Source organism: Pseudophryne corroboree, chromosome 1, assembly GCF_028390025.1.
Source record: "Pseudophryne corroboree isolate aPseCor3 chromosome 1, aPseCor3.hap2, whole genome shotgun sequence".
In the NCBI taxonomy this organism is placed as follows: domain Eukaryota; kingdom Metazoa; phylum Chordata; class Amphibia; order Anura; family Myobatrachidae; genus Pseudophryne; species Pseudophryne corroboree.
Genome location: NC_086444.1, coordinates 50,421,214 through 50,442,314, shown reverse-complemented (window position 1 = coordinate 50,442,314; position 21,101 = coordinate 50,421,214). Strand labels below are relative to the sequence as shown.

The 21,101-nt window shown below is 45.4% G+C and overlaps 1 protein-coding gene across 4 annotated transcripts in view; it reads left to right on the top strand.

Annotated features, from left to right (window-relative positions):
* Nucleotides 1–21,101, top strand: part of ZNF532 (zinc finger protein 532) — a 128,785-nt gene that overhangs the window by 103,183 nt on the left and 4,501 nt on the right. For all 4 annotated transcript variants that reach the window (XM_063959407.1, XM_063959416.1, XM_063959390.1 and 1 more), the window contains one exon: nt 12,579–12,726. In XM_063959407.1, coding sequence (XP_063815477.1) covers nt 12,579–12,726 — 148 coding nt within the window. The remainder of the gene's footprint in view (nt 1–12,578; nt 12,727–21,101) is intronic.

The following is a 21,101-nucleotide window of genomic DNA, read 5'->3' as shown; positions in this document are numbered from 1 at the left end:
TGATCACAGGACACGTTATTGGCTATGACTAGAGTAATGATTCGCTATGGCGTAGCATACGCTCGAGACCACGAGGAGGTCACCAGCGGCGCAGACGCTCACAACGCTATACCTTAATGTTTAAACCTTATACCAATGAAATACACAGAATAACTTAATGTGAATACAGGGTGTAAGTGCAACCTTGTGTAACCTGACTAACTACAAAGCTGCTTGAGCGTCACCGACGCTCAAGTGAACACTTAACACTATAGAAAATACACAGATACTGGTTTAGGTTCCAAAGCCTATTAACTGTATTATATCTAATATATTTGTAAAAAGGGGATAACAGTACAAATGATACACTACAATATAACAAAGACTTCCTAACCACAGAACTAAACAATAAATACAAAAAGACAATACTACACTGACCTAAATGCAATACAATACAATACTATCTAATACAATACAATACTAGCCTAGTCTAGGGGAGATATGAGAGAACAGAACAGAGAGAGAGAGAGAGAGATGAGAGAAATTGGCTCACAGAAAGACAATGATTACGGAGAGAAACTTACGCACAAAGGGTATGATCGCCTGCGCCTCGATATCCAGCTCCCGGCTATCAGCAGATAACCGTTGATGAGAGAGTGAGAGCTGGATGTGGTCGGCCTGCCTATTTATGCCCCACACACAATGCAATCTCCTGGTCCTACAATCCCATTGTCCATTGGCCGAAGGAATTCGGCCCTGCATCATAACAAAAGGTCATAGGGTGATTCATACAGGTGGGCTGTGACGATTTCCAACAGCTCAGGTGGGTGGGAAACTGGGTTTCCCGCCGCATACCTGAGTATGTGTAAATAATAGAAATGGACATAAACTTCTTATGTCCATAACTATTCGCACGAGCGATTAATACGCTCCAAACCAACACCGGAATATTACTAATTAAATACTCTTCCGATGGGTACCAAACACTGCTGTATGATTCCTGTCAGACCCTTCGTACAATACAAAGAGGGATTCCTTTAAACAGGGACCTTCTATTTTAACCAGACTTTCAGAATCTATCAAGGTGACCATGATCTACAAACTACATTAATTGTGAACATTTGTAACGAATGAGTCGCACGCTACGACTACATAAACTCTACCGTAAATACGCATACCGCGCCTGCGAGTGCACGCTATCGCGGGTATGCGCCTTCACGGGAGAGCGTACGCATGCGCAGCGCGGACCAGTGTGCGGTGCAAATATGGCAACGTGCATAGAGACATTTTTCTGACTTTGACAGTCCACCCTTTGGCAGTCAATAATAACTGCCACCTTCTAAAATATTTAAGGAGAAAAATGTAAGTCAGGGGTTAATTGATTTCCATGGTTGGGTAGGGGAGAAGAGTGGAGTAGGTGTGACGAGGGTATGACCTAGTGAGAAAGCAGAAGCATGTGTGTATGAGTCCATGTTTGGAGGGTCATGTATCATCGTGCCGTACGTGTGGTAAATCAAGCTTCGAGGTATTGCGAAGTATACATTTGAATTCCTTCTTATCCTGTGGTACAGGTCTGTGGATGGGCTGTCAAACTCTACCGAGCTCATTTCGGCTGTGGTTGTAACAAAATGGGGATGCACATTTTAGTTGATGATACATGAATGGGGGAGGTATGTGGTTGCTGATATCTGTGCCTGTATTCCCTATCGTCTATGTGTGTCGTTACCTGAGGGTTGTAGAGATGAAGATAAAGAACACTTACGAAAAATGCAATGATATTCTATGTCAGGGAAATGTACATCTGTTGTTGAAGTTGTGTTCGGTATCTGTTGAGAGTCGTCTTCTTTGCGCTGTTTTGCTCCTTAGGCATGAGCAACAAGCTTTGTCAGTGCCATCAGATTTACAAAAATGTTGGGCTAGCGTGAGTTTAAAAATACTAGGGAAACTGGGGATCCATGGCAAAGTTCATCAAGTGTCCATATTTAAAGTTGTCAAATCTTCTTCTTTGGTGCTTGTCTGTTGTCTGTATAGCGTCTCGTCAACTTCCTCGTCCAAGGGGGTCTTTGTATCTTGGAGAAAAGCAGAAAAACAGGTGAAAGAAACGGACCGTATAATCGCATTTTCATCACATTCTGGTTTCTATCATTGGGTCATAAATCAAATCCAGGTTAATTACGGTTTCCTCACTCCTCAAGCTCATCACTTTTGTACTTTGTTTGCACCTCATTAAAGCCTGCCCGCATCTAAATATCAATCCAATCGATATAACGACACCCAAGATACATAGTAGAAACTTTCCAACATCCATTATGACTCCTTGAGCCCAGTCTCCTAAACCGGAGAACCAATTTCGCGGGTTCAACCATGACACCCAACCAGTCAGCTCATTACCTACAGCAGCAAGGGTGAGATTGTGTTTTCGACGAAATTCCCACTTTAATTGCAGAATATCGTCCATCTTTTGGTCTATGACCTCTACCGGATCCTCGGTGCTATTTGTGATATACGTGCAACACTTTATGCCGTACTGTGTTGCCAATGTAACACAATATCCGCCTGTTACTGCTGTAAGATAATTAAGAACCATCCTATGCTGAACTAGTTCTGTTTTGTAGGCTTGAAGTTCTCTTCCAGTGTATCTAAACGTGTCATCATACATTTCAGTGATATTATCTAACAAATTGGCGAGTGCGGAAATGTATCTATAATTCATCACACCTCGAGCGGTGCGAGTGAAATCTAACGCTACCAGAACCTGAATCCCGGTGGATTCATGGATAAGATCAGAGGCCGGATGCTCTAACCTTTCTGACAGTTGTCTTTTAACTCGGTGCTCGTAATGAGTGTGAGTATAAGGAGCTTGGGCACCACGGTGTATGTCCTTCATTTTGTCATGTGTTACAGTCATCACTTCAGGCAATACTTTTCCAATATAACACAATCCTTCAGAGTTTGGGGCAAGCCACTTGTACGCCTTTCTCCCGCATATGAAATATGCGTCATCGGGGAGAACATAAGGGACGGAGAAGGACATGACCATGTTACAAACCTTCCAGGTGAAATCTCCTGACCCTAATTCTTCCAACTGCTTAATGCACGTATCAGTTTGTACGATATGTGCACAGTATCCTGGTGATACCTCTCCAACTCTAGTAATCCTATTTCCTAAGGTATATCGATACCGAAAAGATTTTCCTCTACTGGCTATATGGCGTACGAGCTCTGTATCTGTAGGCATTCTATCTGCTCTGTGTGAAAAGGTCATGGTAAGGTTGCTCCATGACACTTCCCAATTTCCCGGTTTTCTGGGATTGGAGATGTTGAAACATAAGAGGGACCTATCCACATGGTATTGGTGGAGCTTCAAACTAGGAGGGCTGGAGATGTTAAACCTCCGATCCACCGGTCTCCCACCACTTAGCTCAAGTACCTCCCCTAACGTTAAAGGAAATGGTACTAGCCCTGATTTGCTGTGACCCTGAGGTACTTGAGAGCATACCCAACAATCTGTTTGGTTTAACACGTTACCCACTAAGGAGTGATAGTCACTCAATGGATGCCGGTCCATATGGATATTAAAACTAGATTGGCATTTCTTTATGCATCCATCTTCAACCAGATTATCACAGAGCCTACAGATACAATTTTCTTCAGCTAACAATCCATCACAATTTCTTCTATCGGATCGTTTTCTGATACTCGCCTTTGCTTGTTGGTTTGGTTGATCTTGGAAAACTACGCCTCCATCATCATAATCGGAACCCATTCCAGAACCTCTCTCGACCTCTATGGTACTCTCGCCGGAACAGACTGCTCTGGTCAACATCATGGTTAACATCAAAATCCGGATCACAGTCTCTTGGGGCAAGTCCATCTTTGAGGAGGAAATAGAGAAGAATGAGAAGGGGGAAAAAGAAATTTTAAGGGAGAGGGGCTGGGAAGTGGAGAAAAACAATAAAAGGGAGAAGGGAGTCGACAACTGCTTTCGGTCTTCAAGGCTCAGGTGCCGCCTCAGTCCTCCTGGAACAGACACTCCAGTGATACAACCTCTACCGTCTGTTCCTTATCACGGGACTTCTCTGGATCGGCAACCTTTTTGCAGTGGGATGAATGGACCCAAGTCTCTCTCTCAGCAACCTTCAATGCTGTGGTGCTAGTCAATAAGACCTGGTATGGTCCTTCCCATCTATCAATAAGACAACCTGAGCGTAGAAAATTTCGTATCATTACATAATCCCCAGGTTCAATGTCATGACAATTACTACCTGGTAGATCAGGAATCACCAACTTCAGATTATCATTTTGACTCCTCAACTGTTTACTCATGTTAATTAAGTATTTTACAGTTACTTCATTGTTACATTTCAAATCATCCTGAGGGTTAATCATGACATGCGGTTGTCGACCAAACAAGATTTCAAAAGGAGACAGATTAAGAGGGGACCTGGGAGTGGTTCTGATGCTATACAAAACAATGGGTAAAGCTTCTGGCCACGTCAATCCTGTCTCTGTCATTACTTTACTCAATTTATTTTTAATAGTGCTGTTCACTCTTTCGACCTTCGCACTCGCCTGTGGACGGTACGGAGTGTGCAGCTTACTATCAATTCCCATCAACTTACACATTCCTTGAAAGACATCACCTGTAAAATGGGTACCCCTATCACTTTCAATGATTCTAGGGATACCATATCTACATACAAATTCCTGCACAATTTTCTTAGCTGTAAACATGGCAGTATTTGTAGCTGCTGGAAATGCTTCGACCCAATTCGAGAAAACATCTATACAGACAAGTACATATTTCAAATTTCGACATGGGGGTAATTGAATGAAGTCAATTTGTATTACCTGGAAAGGGCCGCCGGCAGGTGGGATATGGGATGGTTCTGTAGGTATTGCTTTTCCAATATTCTTTCTCAGACAGGTAAGGCATGACATTGCTCTTTTACCCGCATGAGAGGAGAATCCTGGGGCGCACCAGTATGCTCTTACCAATTTGCACATCCCCTCCTTGCCTAGATGAGTCAGCCCGTGAGCTGCTTCAGCCAGACATGGAAGGTATGCCCTGGGGGCCACCGGTTTACCATGTCCATCCGTCCAGAGCCCTGAGGACTCCTGGCCATATCCCTTTGCCTTCCAGACTGCTCTCTCCTGTGTGGAACACAAATTCTGCATCTCACACAACTTTTGTGTGTTGATGGTATTAAATACCATCAGTTGTGTGGTGTCTGTCCGTATGGGGGTAGCAGCTGCAAGCTTTGCGGCTTCGTCTGCTCGGCTGTTACCAAGGGATACTGGGTCTTGGCTATATGTATGTGCTTTACATTTGATAACAGCCACTCGGTCGGGTTCCTGTATCGCTGTTAGAAGCCTTTTTATATGAGCTGCATGCGCTATCGGTGTGCCAGCTGCCGTCATGAAATTTCTGAGCCGCCATAGGGCTCCGAAATCATGGACTACCCCGAACGCGTATCTAGAATCGGTGTAGATATTGGCTGACTTACCCTTAGCCAATTCACATGCTCTGGTTAGGGCGACCAGTTCAGCAACCTGGGCTGAGTGAGGTGGGCCTAGCGGTTCCGCTTCTATGGTGTCTTGGTCATCTACGACTGCGTATCCAGTACACAAGTCTCCCGAGTCTGACTGTCTGTGACAACTACCGTCCGTGTAGAACGTGAGTTCTGCATCTTCCAGTGGATTGTCACTGATGTCAGGCCTTGCGGTAAAATTTTGGGTCAAATATTCCATACAATCATGTGTATCTTCCTTTGCATTAAATCCTCCTTCCCCATCACTCTCACCTTCCACCCTTTGTGTCTGACCAGGCACACCTGGGAGAAATGTTGCAGGGTTTAATGCACTGCATCTCCTTATGGTGATGTTTACTGGGGCCATTAATGCCAATTCCCATCTTGTAAACCTTGCTGATGAGACGTGTCTGGTTTGGGCAGAATTCAATAAGGCAGATACCGCATGCGGTGTATGGATTGTGAGGTTGTGGCCTAGCACGACATCTTCGCTTTTTGTCACTAGCAATGCTATCGCCGCAACGCTACGCAAGCATGTGGGGAGGGATCGCGCTACCGTATCTAGCTGGGCGCTGTAGTATGCAATTGGCCTGCTGGCGTCACCGTGTTTTTGTGTTAGTACACCTGCTGCGCACCCAGCACTTTCTGTTCCGTATAGTTCAAAGGGTTTCCCATAGTCTGGCATACCTAGTGCTGGTGCCTGCGTTAGACACTGTTTGAGTCTCTCAAATGCTGTTTCGGATTCGTCTGTATGCGAAATCCGATCAGGTTTGTTTGAGGAGACCATTTCCTGCAAAGGTAGCGCCAATATGGAAAACCCTGGGATCCAATTACGGCAATACCCACACATTCCTAGAAACGTCCTGATCTGTTGTTGGGTTTGTGGCAGTGTCATGTCTCTAATGGCTTGGATTCTATCAGCGGTCAGGTGTCTCAGTCCTTGTGTTAGACAGTGTCCCAAATATTTTACCTTAGTTTGGCATAATTGTAACTTGTCTTTGGAAACCTTGTGACCTGTGTCTGAAAGATGAAACAGGAGCTGTTTCGTATCCTTCAGGGAAGCTTCCAATGAATCAGAACACAGTAGTAGATCATCCACGTACTGTATCAACACTGATCCACTCTCCGGTTGGAAAGACTGTAAACAATCATGCAAAGCCTGAGAAAATATACTTGGACTATCTATGAAACCTTGGGGTAACCGAGTCCACGTGTATTGGACTCCTCTGTATGTGAATGCAAACAAATATTGGCTGTCAGGGTGCAGAGGTACCGAAAAGAATGCGGAGCAGAGGTCAATAACAGTGAAAAATTTGGCAGTGGGAGGAATTTGCATTAGGATGACAGCTGGATTAGGCACTACGGGGAACTGACTCTCAACTATTTTGTTAATCCCCCTTAGATCCTGCACTAGCCTGTAACCCCTCCCCCCACTCTTTTTAACAGGGAAGATGGGACTATTTGCTGTGCTGGACGTTCTTACTAGAATGCCCTGTTGTAGCAAGCGCTCTATTACGGGAAAAACTCCTAACTCCACCTCTGGCTTCAGAGGATACTGTGGGATTTTTGGAGCTATCCTACCATCTTTTACTTGTACAACTACTGGAGCTACGTTTGCCATTAATCCAGTGTCCTGTCCATCTTTTGTCCAAAGTGACTCTGGTATCTGAGATGTCATCTCTTCTACTTGGGATGGATTCCTATTTGTCATAATGGAATGTGACATTAATTTTGATGGGGAGTCTAACATGTCTCGTACTTCCTGAGCGTGATTCTCAGGGATGTCCAAGAATACACCTTCAGGAGTACAATAAATGACGCAACCCATTTTACATAGTAAGTCTCTTCCCAGGAGATTAGTTGGTGCCGATGCAGCCAGCAAAAAGGAATGCTTGGTATGCAAAGGCCCTATTGTAATCTCGGCTGGTTTGCTAACAGGGTAGTGCTGGACTACTCCTGTTACTCCCATGGCTGGAATTGTCCTACCAGTGGTTCTCATGCCCACTGTCGAATTTATCACTGACTTGGCCGCCCCTGTGTCTACAAGAAAGTTTAAAGTTTTACCAGCTACATTGATTGCAATTTCTGGTTCGCTTCCAAGACTAGCAATCAACTTAACTGGGTGCAGATTACAGGTATGGCCACACCCCTATTGGGTATGCTGACCTCCCTGAATCCCGTTGGCAGCAACTACTTGTGAGGGAGTTAGCTGGGAACTACCAGAGGCATGCCAATCTCTGTTCGGGGGGTATCTTTTTGTTTCCCCTGTATGTGGCTCAAAACTCCGCCTCTGTGGACCCTGCTCCCAATGTCGTGTGTTGTGTTGTTGTCTAGGGGGTTGAAAAGATCTTTGTACATTCTTTGTTCTACATTCTCGTGCAAAGTGTCCCGGTCTGTTACAAGAAAAACATGTTATTACACTTGCCTTACCCACAGGATTCGGTGGTACATACGCAGGCTGCCTTGTGGTCAGCGCCTGTATACTTACTGACATCAACTTATCACTTTGCGACTCCCTGTGCCTAGTGATGTTTCTGTCGTGATCAATAGCAGCCTCTCTCAATGTGGACACTGACAGACCTCGCCAACATGGCTGCGTGGTCTGTACCCTAGCTTTTAATGTTTCTTTCAAACCATCCATCAGTACAGATACTGCTACTTCTCGATGGTTTGGGTTGGTCTTAATGTCTTCTATACCAGTGTACTTTGCCATTTCTAATAGTGCCCGGTGAAAATATTCTGTTGCCGTTTCGGACTCCTTTTGCTTAATGGAAAATATCTTGTTCCATTTAACAACGGCTGGGAAATACTCCTTTAGCTGTAAATTTATCCTTTTTACATTATCCTTGTTGTACACGTCTGTAAGCGGTACATCTTTATCCAATGCACAGTCAGCTAAAAATTGAGTTGCGTCAACATTGGAAGGTAAACAAGCTCTTAGCAGTATCTGCCAATCCTTGTTGTTGGGTTCTACAGTGTTACCTAGATCCCTGATGTATTTTTGGCTAGCAACTAAATCCTTCCTGGGGTCAGGAAATTCGGACACTATTGTTCTTAATTCCATTCTGGAAAATGGAGTGTACATGGCAATGTTCCTTATGGGAGTGGCTCCAGACACATCTGTTTTTCCATTGGGAACTGCTATTACCCTTACAGGAGCAATTCTAACAGCCTCTTCCTGTGTAGATTCTACAGCTTGTTGTGGTACAATTGTTTCAGTGTAGTGCATGGTGCCGTACTTACCCGTTGACACGACCTCACCTATCCCTCCGCTAGGGGCTTTCACTAATCTCGTGGGTGTCGCTGTGCCTACTGTGGTCTCTGCTATGGTGGCTGCAAGAGAGAGAGCTGAAATTGTTGCTGAATCGTCTTCTTGATCACACTCCTGAGGAAGGTTCAAAACAGGGTACATCTTGCACGGGTTAATACTTGCATGAGTTATTTGGTTAACATCATTAACATTTACAAGGTTACTAAGAGTTTGTGTTTTACAACCCAGTGCGTTTCTCTCCGCAATCAACTTCTCTCCTGCAATGTATGGTGGAGGAGGAGCTGTGGCTATCAGCTTCCTGACTGCCCCAGATCCTGCCGCCAGAGCCAAACCTCTCTGTATCTCACCTTCCTGGTGCCATAACTGTAAATAATCATGATGCTGAATTCGTCTCTTTGCTGATTTTACGAGACATATCCTCCTCCTTAAATTTTGTAACACTTCTGGACTAAAGCTACCTATTCTTGGGAATTTGTCCCTGTCTTGTACAGTCATTCTCTCCCATTCATCACATAAAGATTCGGTGTGACTTCCATATTTTTCACACATTACATATCGTGCCGACCCAACTGGTCGGTTCACAGAATCAACCTGAACCAGGGTTGATCGCCCCCTACCTGAGCAACTGGCCCCCATAGTCTGCAGGTGTTGCTTAGTCCTCCTTGGATCTCTGTATCAAGGTTTTCAGCAAGCCTTTTCAGACAACCAAATTACTCCACAGTAGGCCGGCGGTGGCGGTTTACCGAGTACCCCACTCACTCGCCCACCTCGACCAATACGACCTGATCACACCGACGTGGTGCTGGCGTACTCGATACAGGGCCCCTATGGAACCTTCAGTTTACTGGAACATATGAGGGTTACCCGCAGGACACTTACTCTTTCCAGTAAAGGTGGGGTTGTTAGATAGTTCCTGAGTGACCAGCGAACTTCCCTTTAAAAATAAAAAATTACACAAATCACGTCAGAATGTACAAATAGCGTTTGTGACCACTTTACTCTAATGGTATTAGGTCAGATTACTAACTACTGCACACAATTACGTGCGGTCCAATCGTTCAGTACACAAGCACTACTTGTTATGTACTGAAAGATCAATGGAATCGATGTTTCCGGCCGCGATTCCTTCAGCAAGAGCTTGTATGGCCTATATGGGTTCTGCACCAACACCCCAGGCGTTGTGCCACTGGACTTTTATAGCGGACCTTTTACCTTACGACCTCCTGGTCTTGTTACCTTATGACCTCCTGGTCTTGTTACCTTATGGTCCGCTATACTCTAATGCTCAAATATTATTTAACCAGGGATGCCTCCCTAGCCACCGTATATGTCACTTACACGTATGTCCCTTGACGAGTACCCGGCTTTCCTTTTGGTTCCACCTTAAAGTTGTATAAACTTATGTATACAAAACCACACTCACTCAACACATGTACACTTTGTTTCTATATCTATTTCTGCGCAGAAATTGTCTTCAGTCCAACAGTGTTACCAATTAGGAGCAGGATCTGTTAAACTAAATTTCAGATTTTTCCAAAAATAGATTTGCGTTATTTACCGCTTCGCGTTATCTACCGCTGTGCGTTACTTATCGCTTTGCGCTAATTATCGCTTTGCGCTAATTCAACTTTTCGTGACTTGAGCTACGTGGGCGTAACCGGACGCTACGTTGCGTAGTGAACGCTGCGTGCGTCTGCCTTTGGATTGCGTACGCTAGTCTTTGTTAGCGACACGTGTACGCAATGCAAAGATCCACCGTAACACAATATATACTTTTATCAATGTAAATGATCCCTGATCATCTACCGCAATCCACACTGACTGCCTTGTATCTCAGACAAATCGTGTGTTGTTCTATACTTCAACTATTACCTCTACTATGAAATAACAGCAAATCTCTTTTAGCACTTTCTATCAACTATAAAAATTGGCAAACAGGAATAGTGATATACGAAATTGAAAAAAAAAGAAATGCAGATAAATGTATGCGTGCGTGTATACGCAAGACAGAAGAGAAATAAAACAGTTTTTAAAAGACACAAGCGTTTTGTTCTTACTTCCGGTTCCCGGATTCCTTCAGCACTCTTTATCTAAGCGAAGCAGACGCTTATCCCGTCAGCACTGGGAGACAACCTCCCACCCTTTGCTGGGGGATAATGTCTGCTGATCTACCTAGTGCAGATATGAGAAGGATAGGACGAGTCCCCAATTGACAATGCTAAATTCCTTTTGTCGTAATTATAACCCTTTATGAAGTCTAAGAACACTGTACGCTGTTTGCTTAAGAAGTACCGTAATGGTACGCTAGTTGCGTAACGATCGCTCAGCCGTAGGCGAGACGCTCAAGCGTCACGTTCGCTCACGGCCCAGTGATCACAGGACACGTTATTGGCTATGACTAGAGTAATGATTCGCTATGGCGTAGCATACGCTCGAGACCACGAGGAGGTCACCAGCGGCGCAGACGCTCACAACGCTATACCTTAATGTTTAAACCTTATACCAATGAAATACACAGAATAACTTAATGTGAATACAGGGTGTAAGTGCAACCTTGTGTAACCTGACTAACTACAAAGCTGCTTGAGCGTCACCGACGCTCAAGTGAACACTTAACACTATAGAAAATACACAGATACTGGTTTAGGTTCCAAAGCCTATTAACTGTATTATATCTAATATATTTGTAAAAAGGGGATAACAGTACAAATGATACACTACAATATAACAAAGACTTCCTAACCACAGAACTAAACAATAAATACAAAAAGACAATACTACACTGACCTAAATGCAATACAATACAATACTATCTAATACAATACAATACAATACTAGCCTAGTCTAGGGGAGATATGAGAGAACAGAACAGAGAGAGAGAGAGAGAGAGAGAGATGAGAGAAATTGGCTCACAGAAAGACAATGATTACGGAGAGAAACTTACGCACAAAGGGTATGATCGCCTGCGCCTCGATATCCAGCTCCCGGCTATCAGCAGATAACCGTTGATGAGAGAGTGAGAGCTGGATGTGGTCGGCCTGCCTATTTATGCCCCACACACAATGCAATCTCCTGGTCCTACAATCCCATTGTCCATTGGCCGAAGGAATTCGGCCCTGCATCATAACAAAAGGTCATAGGGTGATTCATACAGGTGGGCTGTGACGATTTCCAACAGCTCAGGTGGGTGGGAAACTGGGTTTCCCGCCGCATACCTGAGTATGTGTAAATAATAGAAATGGACATAAACTTCTTATGTCCATAACTATTCGCACGAGCGATTAATACGCTCCAAACCAACACCGGAATATTACTAATTAAATACTCTTCCGATGGGTACCAAACACTGCTGTATGATTCCTGTCAGACCCTTCGTACAATACAAAGAGGGATTCCTTTAAACAGGGACCTTCTATTTTAACCAGACTTTCAGAATCTATCAAGGTGACCATGATCTACAAACTACATTAATTGTGAACATTTGTAACGAATGAGTCGCACGCTACGACTACATAAACTCTACCGTAAATACGCATACCGCGCCTGCGAGTGCACGCTATCGCGGGTATGCGCCTTCACGGGAGAGCGTACGCATGCGCAGCGCGGACCAGTGTGCGGTGCAAATATGGCAACGTGCATAGAGACATTTTTCTGACTTTGACATATGCTACCAAACAGGACTACGTTCCACTTTGCATCAGGTCCATTATGGGCAACTGTACAAGTGACCATTGTCATTTCTTGGTGTAACGTAGCAATCTTTTTATTGGAACTAAAGTGCATGTTTCATTTCCTAGGCATTGCCCTGATTCTAAGCGGGCTTTCACTAAGCGCTTAATGTTAGAGAAACACATTCAGCTCATGCACGGCATCAAGGAGCCGGAAGGGAAAGACGGAGGAGTAACAAAGACCATGGAGACTTCAGAGGTGAAAGAAGTAAAAAAGGTAGGTTTTCCCATAAACACTTAACATACTGTATATAGGGGAAGATGCATCAAAGCTTCTAAAACTTCTTATTATATTTTCTCTTACGTCCTAGAGGATGCTGGGGACTCCCTAAGGACCATGGGGAATAGACGGGCTCCACAGGAGACATGGGCACTATAAAGAAACTTTAGAATGGGTGTGCACTGGCTCCTCCCTCTATACCCCTCCTCCAGACCCCAGTTAGATCCTGTGCCCAGAGGAGAATAGAGGCACTACAGGGGAGCTCTACTGAGTTTCTCTGTAATAAAGAATTTTGTTAGGTTTTTTATTTTCAGGGAGTCCTGCTGGCAACAGGCTCCCTGCGCCGTGGGACTGAGGAGAGAGAAGCAGACCTACTTCAGTGATAGGCTCTGCTTCTTAGGCTACTGGACACCATTAGCTCCAGAGGGAGTCGGAACGCAGCACTCACCCTTGCAGTTCGTCCAGGAGCCGCGCCACCGTCCTCCTCGCAGAGCCGGAAGATTGAAGCCGGGTGAGTATACGAAAAAGAAGACTTCACAGGCGGCAGAAGACTACGATCTTCACTGAGGTAACGCTGCGCGCCATTGCACCCGCACACACACACAGGCTCAGATGGGTGCAGGGCGCAGGGGGGGCGCCCTGGGCAGCAATAATCCTCTTTACTGGCATTACAGGTATATTCAGCTATGGCAGTATGATGTACAGTCCTTCGCCAGGTTATTTTGTATTTGGAGCGGGACGGAAGCCCGCCGGTGAGGGGGCGGAGCTTGTTCCCTCAGCACTAACCAGCGCCATTTTCTCCACAGCATGCTGCTGAGAAGCTGGCTCTCCGGACTCTCCCCTGCTGAACACGGTGACAGAGGGCTTTGAAGAGGTGGGGGGGCACATAATTTGAGCGCAGTCAATATATTTATATATAAAGCAAAGAAGCGCCGTATATTGCTGGGACTTGTGTTTCCAGGGTCATTGGCGCTGGGTGTGTGCTGGCATACTCTCTCTCTGTCTCTCCAAAGGGCCTGGTTGGGGGTACTATCTCCAGTTTAGAGATTTCCCTGAGTGTGTGGGGTGTCGGTACGCGTGTGTCGGCATGTCTGAAGCGGAAGGCTCTTCTAGGGAGGAGGTGGAGCAAATGAGTGTGGTGTCTCCGTCGGCAATGCCGACACCTGATTGGTTGGATATGTGGAATGTTTTAAATGCAAATGTGAATTTATTGCACAAAAGGTTGGACAAAGCGGAGTCCAGGGGTAATACAGGGAGTCAGTCCCTGCCTTTCACTATGTCACAGGGCCCTTCTGGGTCTCAAAAGCACCCACTATCCCAAGTAGCAGACACTGATACCGACACGGATTCTGACTCCAGTGTCGACTATGATGATGCGAGGTTGCAGCCTAAATTGGCAAAAAGTATTCATTATATGATTATTGCTATAAAAGATGTGTTGCGTATCACAGATGACCCCTCGGTCCCGGACACGAAGGTGCGCATGTATAAGGAAAAGAAACCTGAGGTAACCTTTCCCCCCTTCACATGAGCTAAATGAGTTGTTTGAAAGGGCTTGGGAAACTCCAGACAAGAAACTGCAGATTCCCAAAAGGATTCTTATGGCGTATCCTTTCCCGGCTAAGGACAGGATACGGTGGGAATCCTCTCCCAGAGTGGACATAGCGTTGACGTGCTTATCCAAAAAGGTGGCGCTCCCGTCTCAAGATACCGCAACCCTCAAGGATACTGCTGATCGCAGGCAAGAGACTACGTTGAAGTCAATTTACACACATACTGGTACATTACTCAGACCGGCAATAGCGTCGGCTTGGGTTTGTAGCGCTGTAGCAGCGTGGACAGAGACCTTGTCTGCTGAAATTGATACACTGGATAAGGATACAGTTTTATTGACTTTGGGCCATATTAAGGATGCTGTCCTATATATGAGAGATGCTCAGAGAGACGTTGGCCTACTGAGTTCCAGAGCCAACGCCATGGCGATTTCTGCTAGGTGAGCCCTGTGGACCCGACAATGGACGGGTGATGCCGACTCAAAGAAGCATATGGAGGTTTTGCCTTACAAGGGTGAGGAATTATTTGGGGAAGGTCTCACGGACCTGGTTTCCACAGCTACTGCAGGTAAATCCATTTTTTTACCTTATGTTTCCTCACAGCAAAAGAAAATGCCACATTATCAGATGCAGTCCTTTCAGTCGCATAAATCCAAGAGAGTACGGGGATCTTCCTTTCTCGCCAGAGGTAGGGGCAGAGGGAAAAAGCTGCCAACTACAGCTAGTTCCCAGGAACAGAAGTCCTCCCCGGCTTCTACAAAATCCACCGCATGACGCTGGGGCTCCCCTGAGGGAGTCCGTCCCAGTGTGGGTACGTCTTCGGCTTTTCAGCCACGTCTGGGTTCAATCACAGGTGGATCCCTGGGCAATAGACATTGTTTCCCAGGGTTACAAGCTGGAATTCGAAGAGGTGCCTCCTCGCCGGTTTTTCAAATCGGCCCTACCAGCTTCTTCCCCGGAGAGGGAAGTAGTTTTAAATGCAATTCAAAAGCTGTGTCTTCAACAAGTGGTGGTCCAGGTGCCCCTGCTTCAACAGGGGACGGGGTACTACTCAACCCTGTTTGTGGTACCGAAACCAGATGGTTCGGTCAGACCCATTCTGAATTTAAAATCCTTAAACCTATACTTGAAAAGGTTCAAATTCAAGATGGAATCGCTCAGAGCGGTAATCGCCAGCCTGGAGGGGGGGGATTATATGGTGTTCCTGGACATAAAGGATGCTTACCTTCATGTCCCCATATATCCTCCTCATCAGGCGTTCCTGAGATTTGCTGTACAGGATTGTCACTACCAATTTCAGACGTTGCCGTTTGGGCTTTCCACGGCCCCGAGGATTTTCACCAAGGTGATGGCAGAAATGATGGTGCTCCTGCGCAAGCAGGGTGTCACAATTATCCCGTACTTGGACGATCTCCTAATAAAAGCGAGATCGAGAGAGCAGTTGCTGAACAGCGTGTCACTCTCCCTGAGGGTGTTTCAACAGCACGGCTGGATTCTCAATCTACCAAAGTCACAGTTGGTTCCAACGACCCGTTTGCCTTTCTTAGGCATGATTCTGGATACGGAACGAAAAAGGATTTTTCTTCCAATGGAAAAGGCCCAGGAACTCCAGAACGTGGTCAGGGACCTGTTAAAGGCAAAAAGGGTGTCGGTCCATCAATGCACTCGAGTTCTGGGAAAGATGGTGGCGTCTTACGAGGCCATTCCATTTGGCGGTTCCATGCGAGGACCTTTCAGTGGGACATTCTGGACAAGTGGTCCGGGTCACATCTACATATTCATCAGATGATCAGCCTGTCCCCAAGGGCTAGGATATCTCTCTTGTGGTGGCTGCAGAGTGCTCACCTTCTAGAGGGTCGCAGGTTTGGCATTCAGGGCTGGGTTCTGGTGACAACGGATGCGAGCCTCCGAGGCTGGGGAGCAGTCACACAGGGAAGAACCTTCCAGGGTCTGTGGTCAAGCCAGGAGGCTTGCCTACACATCAACGTACTGGAATTGTGTGCCATATACAACGACCTACGTCAAGCAAAGAATTTGCTTCGCGACCTACCGGTTCTGATTCAGTCAGACAACGTCACGGCTGTGGCTCATGTAAACCGCCAAGGCGGAACAAGGAGCAGAGTGGCAATGGCAGAAGCCACCAGAATTCTTCGCTGGGCGGAAAATCATGTAAGCGCTCTGACAGCAGTCTTCATTCCGGGAGTGGACAACTGGGAAGCAGACTTCCTCAGCAGACACGATCTCCATCCAGGAGAGTGGGGACTTCATCAAGAAGTCTTTGCAGAGATCGCAAGTCAGTGGGGACTGCCTCAAATAGACATGATGGCGTCACGCCTCAACAAAAAGCTCCCGAGGTATTGTGCCAGGTCAAGGGACCCTCAGGCAGTAGCAGTGGATGCCCTGGTGACTCCGTGTGTGTTCCAGTCGGTCTATGTGTTCCCTCCTCTTCCTCTCATCTCAAAAATATTGAGAATCATAAGACGAAAAGGAGTACAGGCAATTCTCATTGTTCCAGATTGGCCTCGAAGGGCCTGGTATCCGGAGCTACAGGAAATGCTCACAGAAGATCCGTGGCCTCTTCCTCTCAGAGAGGACCTGTTGCAACAGGGGCCCTGTCTATTCCAAGACTTACCGCGGCTACGTTTGACGGCATGGCGGTTGAACGCCGGATCCTAACCGAAAAGGGCATTCCAGATGAGGTCATTCCTACTCTGATAGGGGCTAGGAAGGAGGTGACAGCGAAACATTATCACCGTATCTGGAGGAAGTATGTATCTTGGTGTGAAACCAAGAATGCTCCTTCGGAGGAATTCCATCTGGGCCGTTTTCTCCACTTCCTACAGACTGGAGTGAATTTGGGCCTAAAATTTGGTTCCATTAAGGTACATATTTCGGCCCTGTCTATTTTCTTTCAGAAGGAATTGGCTTCTCTACCAGAAGTCCAGACTTTTGTGAAGGGAGTGCTGCATATCCAGCCTCCTTTTATGCCCCCAGTGGCACCATGGGACCTTAACGTGGTGTTACAGTTCCTTAAGTCTCATTGGATTGAGCCTCTTCAAACCGTGGAATAAAAATATCTCACTTGGAAAGTGGTTATGTTGTTGGCCTTGGCGTCTGCAAGGCGAGTGTCTGAGTTGGCGGCTTTATCTCACAAAAGCCCCTATCTGATTTTCCATGTGGACAGAGCTGAGTTGCGAACTCGTCCTCAATTTTTGCCTAAGGTGGTTTCCTCTTTTCATATGAACCAACCTATTGTGGTGCCTGTGGCTACGGGAGATTTGGAGGATTCCAAATCCCTTGATGTAGTCTGGGCCTTAAAAATTTACGTAGCCAGGACGGCTCAGATTAGGAAAACAGAAGCTCTGTTTGTCCTGTATGCAGCCAACAAGGTTGGTGCTCCTGCTTCTAAGCAGACTATTGCTCGCTGGATCTGTAACACGTTTCAGCAGGCTCATTCTACGGCTGGATTGCCGTTACCTAATTCGGTGAAGGACCATTCCACAAGGAAGATGGGATCTTCTTGGGCGGCTGCCCGAGGCGTCTCGGCATTACAGCTTTGCCGAGCGGCGACTTGGTTGGGTTCAAACACTTTTGCAAAATTCTACAAGTTTGATACCCTGGCTGAGGAGGACCTCATGTTTGCTCAATCGGTGCTGCAGAGTCATCCGCACTCTCCCGCCCGTTTGGGAGCTTTGGTATAATCCCCATGGTCCTTACGGAGTCCCCAGTATCCTCTAGGACGTAAGAAAAAATAAGATTTTAAACCTACCGGTAAATCTTTTTCTCCTAGTCCGTAGAGGATGCTGGGCGCCCGTCCTAGTGCGGACAACATTCTGCAAGACTTGTATATAGTTATTTGCTTGCATAAGGGTTATGTTACAGTTTTGTTCAGTCTTTGACTGATTCTGGTCTGTTTCATGCTGTTGACTGGTACGTATATTCCAGGTTATATGGTGTGGATGGTGTGGCCTGGTGTGAATCTTGCCCTTGGATTAACAAAATCCTTTCCTCGTACTGTCCGTCTCCTCTGGGCACAGTTTCTCTAACTGAGGTCTGCAGGAAGGGCATAGAGGGAGGAGCCAGTGCACACCCATTCTAAAGTTTCATTATAGTGCCCATGTTTCCTGCGGAGCCCGTCTATTCCCCATGGTCCTTACGGAGTCCCCAGCATCCTCTACGGACTAGGAGAAAAAGATTTACCGGTAGGTTTAAAATCTTATTTTATAGAATATACTTGATAAATGTTAGGTAGAAGCTTATTGGTTGCTACGGGCAACTTGTCCATTTCTCCATTTCTTAGAAGACTTGATATTCTTCTCCATTCCTTAGAAGACTCGATATTCTTCTCTATTCCTTAGAAGACTTGATATTCTTCTCCATTCCTTAGAAGACTTGACATTCTTCTCCATTCCTTGGAAGGCTTCATATTCTTCTCCATTCCTTGGAAGGCTTCATATTTTTCCCCATTCATTAGGTGGCTTCATATTCTTCTCCATTCCTTAGGAGGCTTCATATTCTTCTCCATTCCCTAGAAGGCTTCATATTCTTCTCCATTCCCTAGAAGGCTTCATATTCTTCACCATTCCCTAGAAGGCTTCATATTCTTCTCCATTCCCTAGAAGGCTTCATAATCTTCTCCATTCCCTAGAAGGCTTCATATTCCTCTCCATTCCCTAGAAGGCTTCATATTCTTCTCCATTCCTTAGAAGGCTTCATATTCTTATCCATTCTTTAGAAGGCTTCAGTCTTCTCCATTCCTTAGAAGGCTTGATCTATTTCACCCCTTTTATTTCCAACTATCTGTATTTTTTGCATTTCCCCCTATTTGTATTTTTTTAAGCTTATTGGTTGCTACGGGCAACTTGTCCACTTCTCCATTCCTTAGAAGGCTTGATATTCTTCTCCATTCCTTAGAAGACTTGATATTCTTCTCCATTCCTTAGAAGACTTGATATTCTTCTCCATTCCTTAGAAGACTTGATATTTTTCCCCATTCCTTAGAAGACTTGATATTCTTCTCCATTCCTTGGAAGGCTTCATATTCTTCTCCATTCCTTGGAAGGCTTCATATTCTTCTCCATTCCTTAGAAGGCTATATATTCTTCTCCATTCCTTAGAGGGCTTCATATTCTTCGCCATTCCCTAGAAGGCTTCATATTCTTCTCCATTCCTTGGAAGGCTTCATATTCTTCTCCATTCCTTAGAAGGCTAGATATTCTTCTCTATTCCTTAGAAGACTTGATATTCTTCTCCATTCCTTAGAAGACTTGATATTCTTCTCCATTCCTTGGAAGGCTTCATATTCTTCTCCATTCCTTGGAAGGCTTCATATTTTTCCCCATTCATTAGGTGGCTTCATATTCTTCTCCATTCCTTAGGAGGCTTCATATTCTTCTCCATTCCCTAGAAGGCTTCATATTCTTCTCCATTCCCTAGAAGGCTTCATATTCTTCACCATTCCCTAGAAGGCTTCATATTCTTCTCCATTCCCTAGAAGGCTTCATAATCTTCTCCATTCCCTAGAAGGCTTCATATTCCTCTCCATTCCTTAGAGGGCTTCATATTCTTCTCCATTCCTTAGAAGGCTATATATTCTTCTCCATTCCTTAGAGGGCTTCATATTCTTCGCCATTCCCTAGAAGGCTTCATATTCTTCTCCATTCCTTGGAAGGCTTCATATTCTTCTCCATTCCTTAGAAGGCTATATATTCTTCTCCATTCCTTAGAGGGCTTCATATTCTTCTCCATTCCCTAGAAGGCTTCATATTCCTCTCCATTCCCTAGAAGGCTTCATATTCTTCTCCATTCCTTAGAAGGCTTCATATTCTTATCCATTCTTTAGAAGGCTTCAGTCTTCTCCATTCCTTAGAAGGCTTGATCTATTTCACCCCTTTTATTTCCAACTATCTGTATTTTTTGCATTTCCCCCTATTTGTATTTTTTTTAAGCTTATTGGTTGCTACGGGCAACTTGTCCACTTCTCCATTCCTTAGAAGGCTTTATATTCTTCTCCATTCCTTAGAAGACTTGATATTCTTCTCCATTCCTTAGAAGACTTGATATTCTTCTCCATTCCTTAGAAGACTTGATATTTTTCCCCATTCCTTAGAAGACTTGATATTCTTCTCCATTCCTTGGAAGGCTTCATATTCTTCTCCATTCCTTAGAAGGCTATATATTCTTCTCCATTCCTTAGAGGGCTTCATATTCTTCGCCATTCCCTAGAAGGCTTCATATTCTTCTCCATTCCTTGGAAGGCTTCATATTCTTCTCCATTCCTTAGAAGGCTATATATTCTTCTCCATTCCTTAGAGGGCTTCATATTCTTCTCCATTCCCTAGAAGGCTTCATATTCTTCTCCATTCCCTAGAAGGCTTCATATTCTTCTCCATTCCTTAGAAGGCTTCATATTCTTATCCATTCCTTAGAAGGCTTCATAGTCTTCTCCATTCCTTAGAAGGCTTGATCTATTTCACCCCTTTTATTTCCCCCTGTTTGTATTTTTTGCATTTCGCCCTATTTGTATTTTATGCATTTGTCTAATGTGCACATTAGAGTTTCTAGCAGAATACATACGAAATCTCAGCGTTGGGGATGGCAGTGGTCACATGACTGACAGCGGCATCCCGACAGTGTAGATCCCTCCCCTCCTGTCCCCTACCGTAACCCTTGTGGGGTGGCGGCTATTGCTGACCTTCCGGGGGTGTCGGTTAGGGCTCACCACTCCCCTTAGTGCCTAACCCTAACCACTCCCATTCCTCTCCAGGCCCTAACCCTACCCCTGAAACCCGATACCCACCTTCGCCATCCCGGATGTCG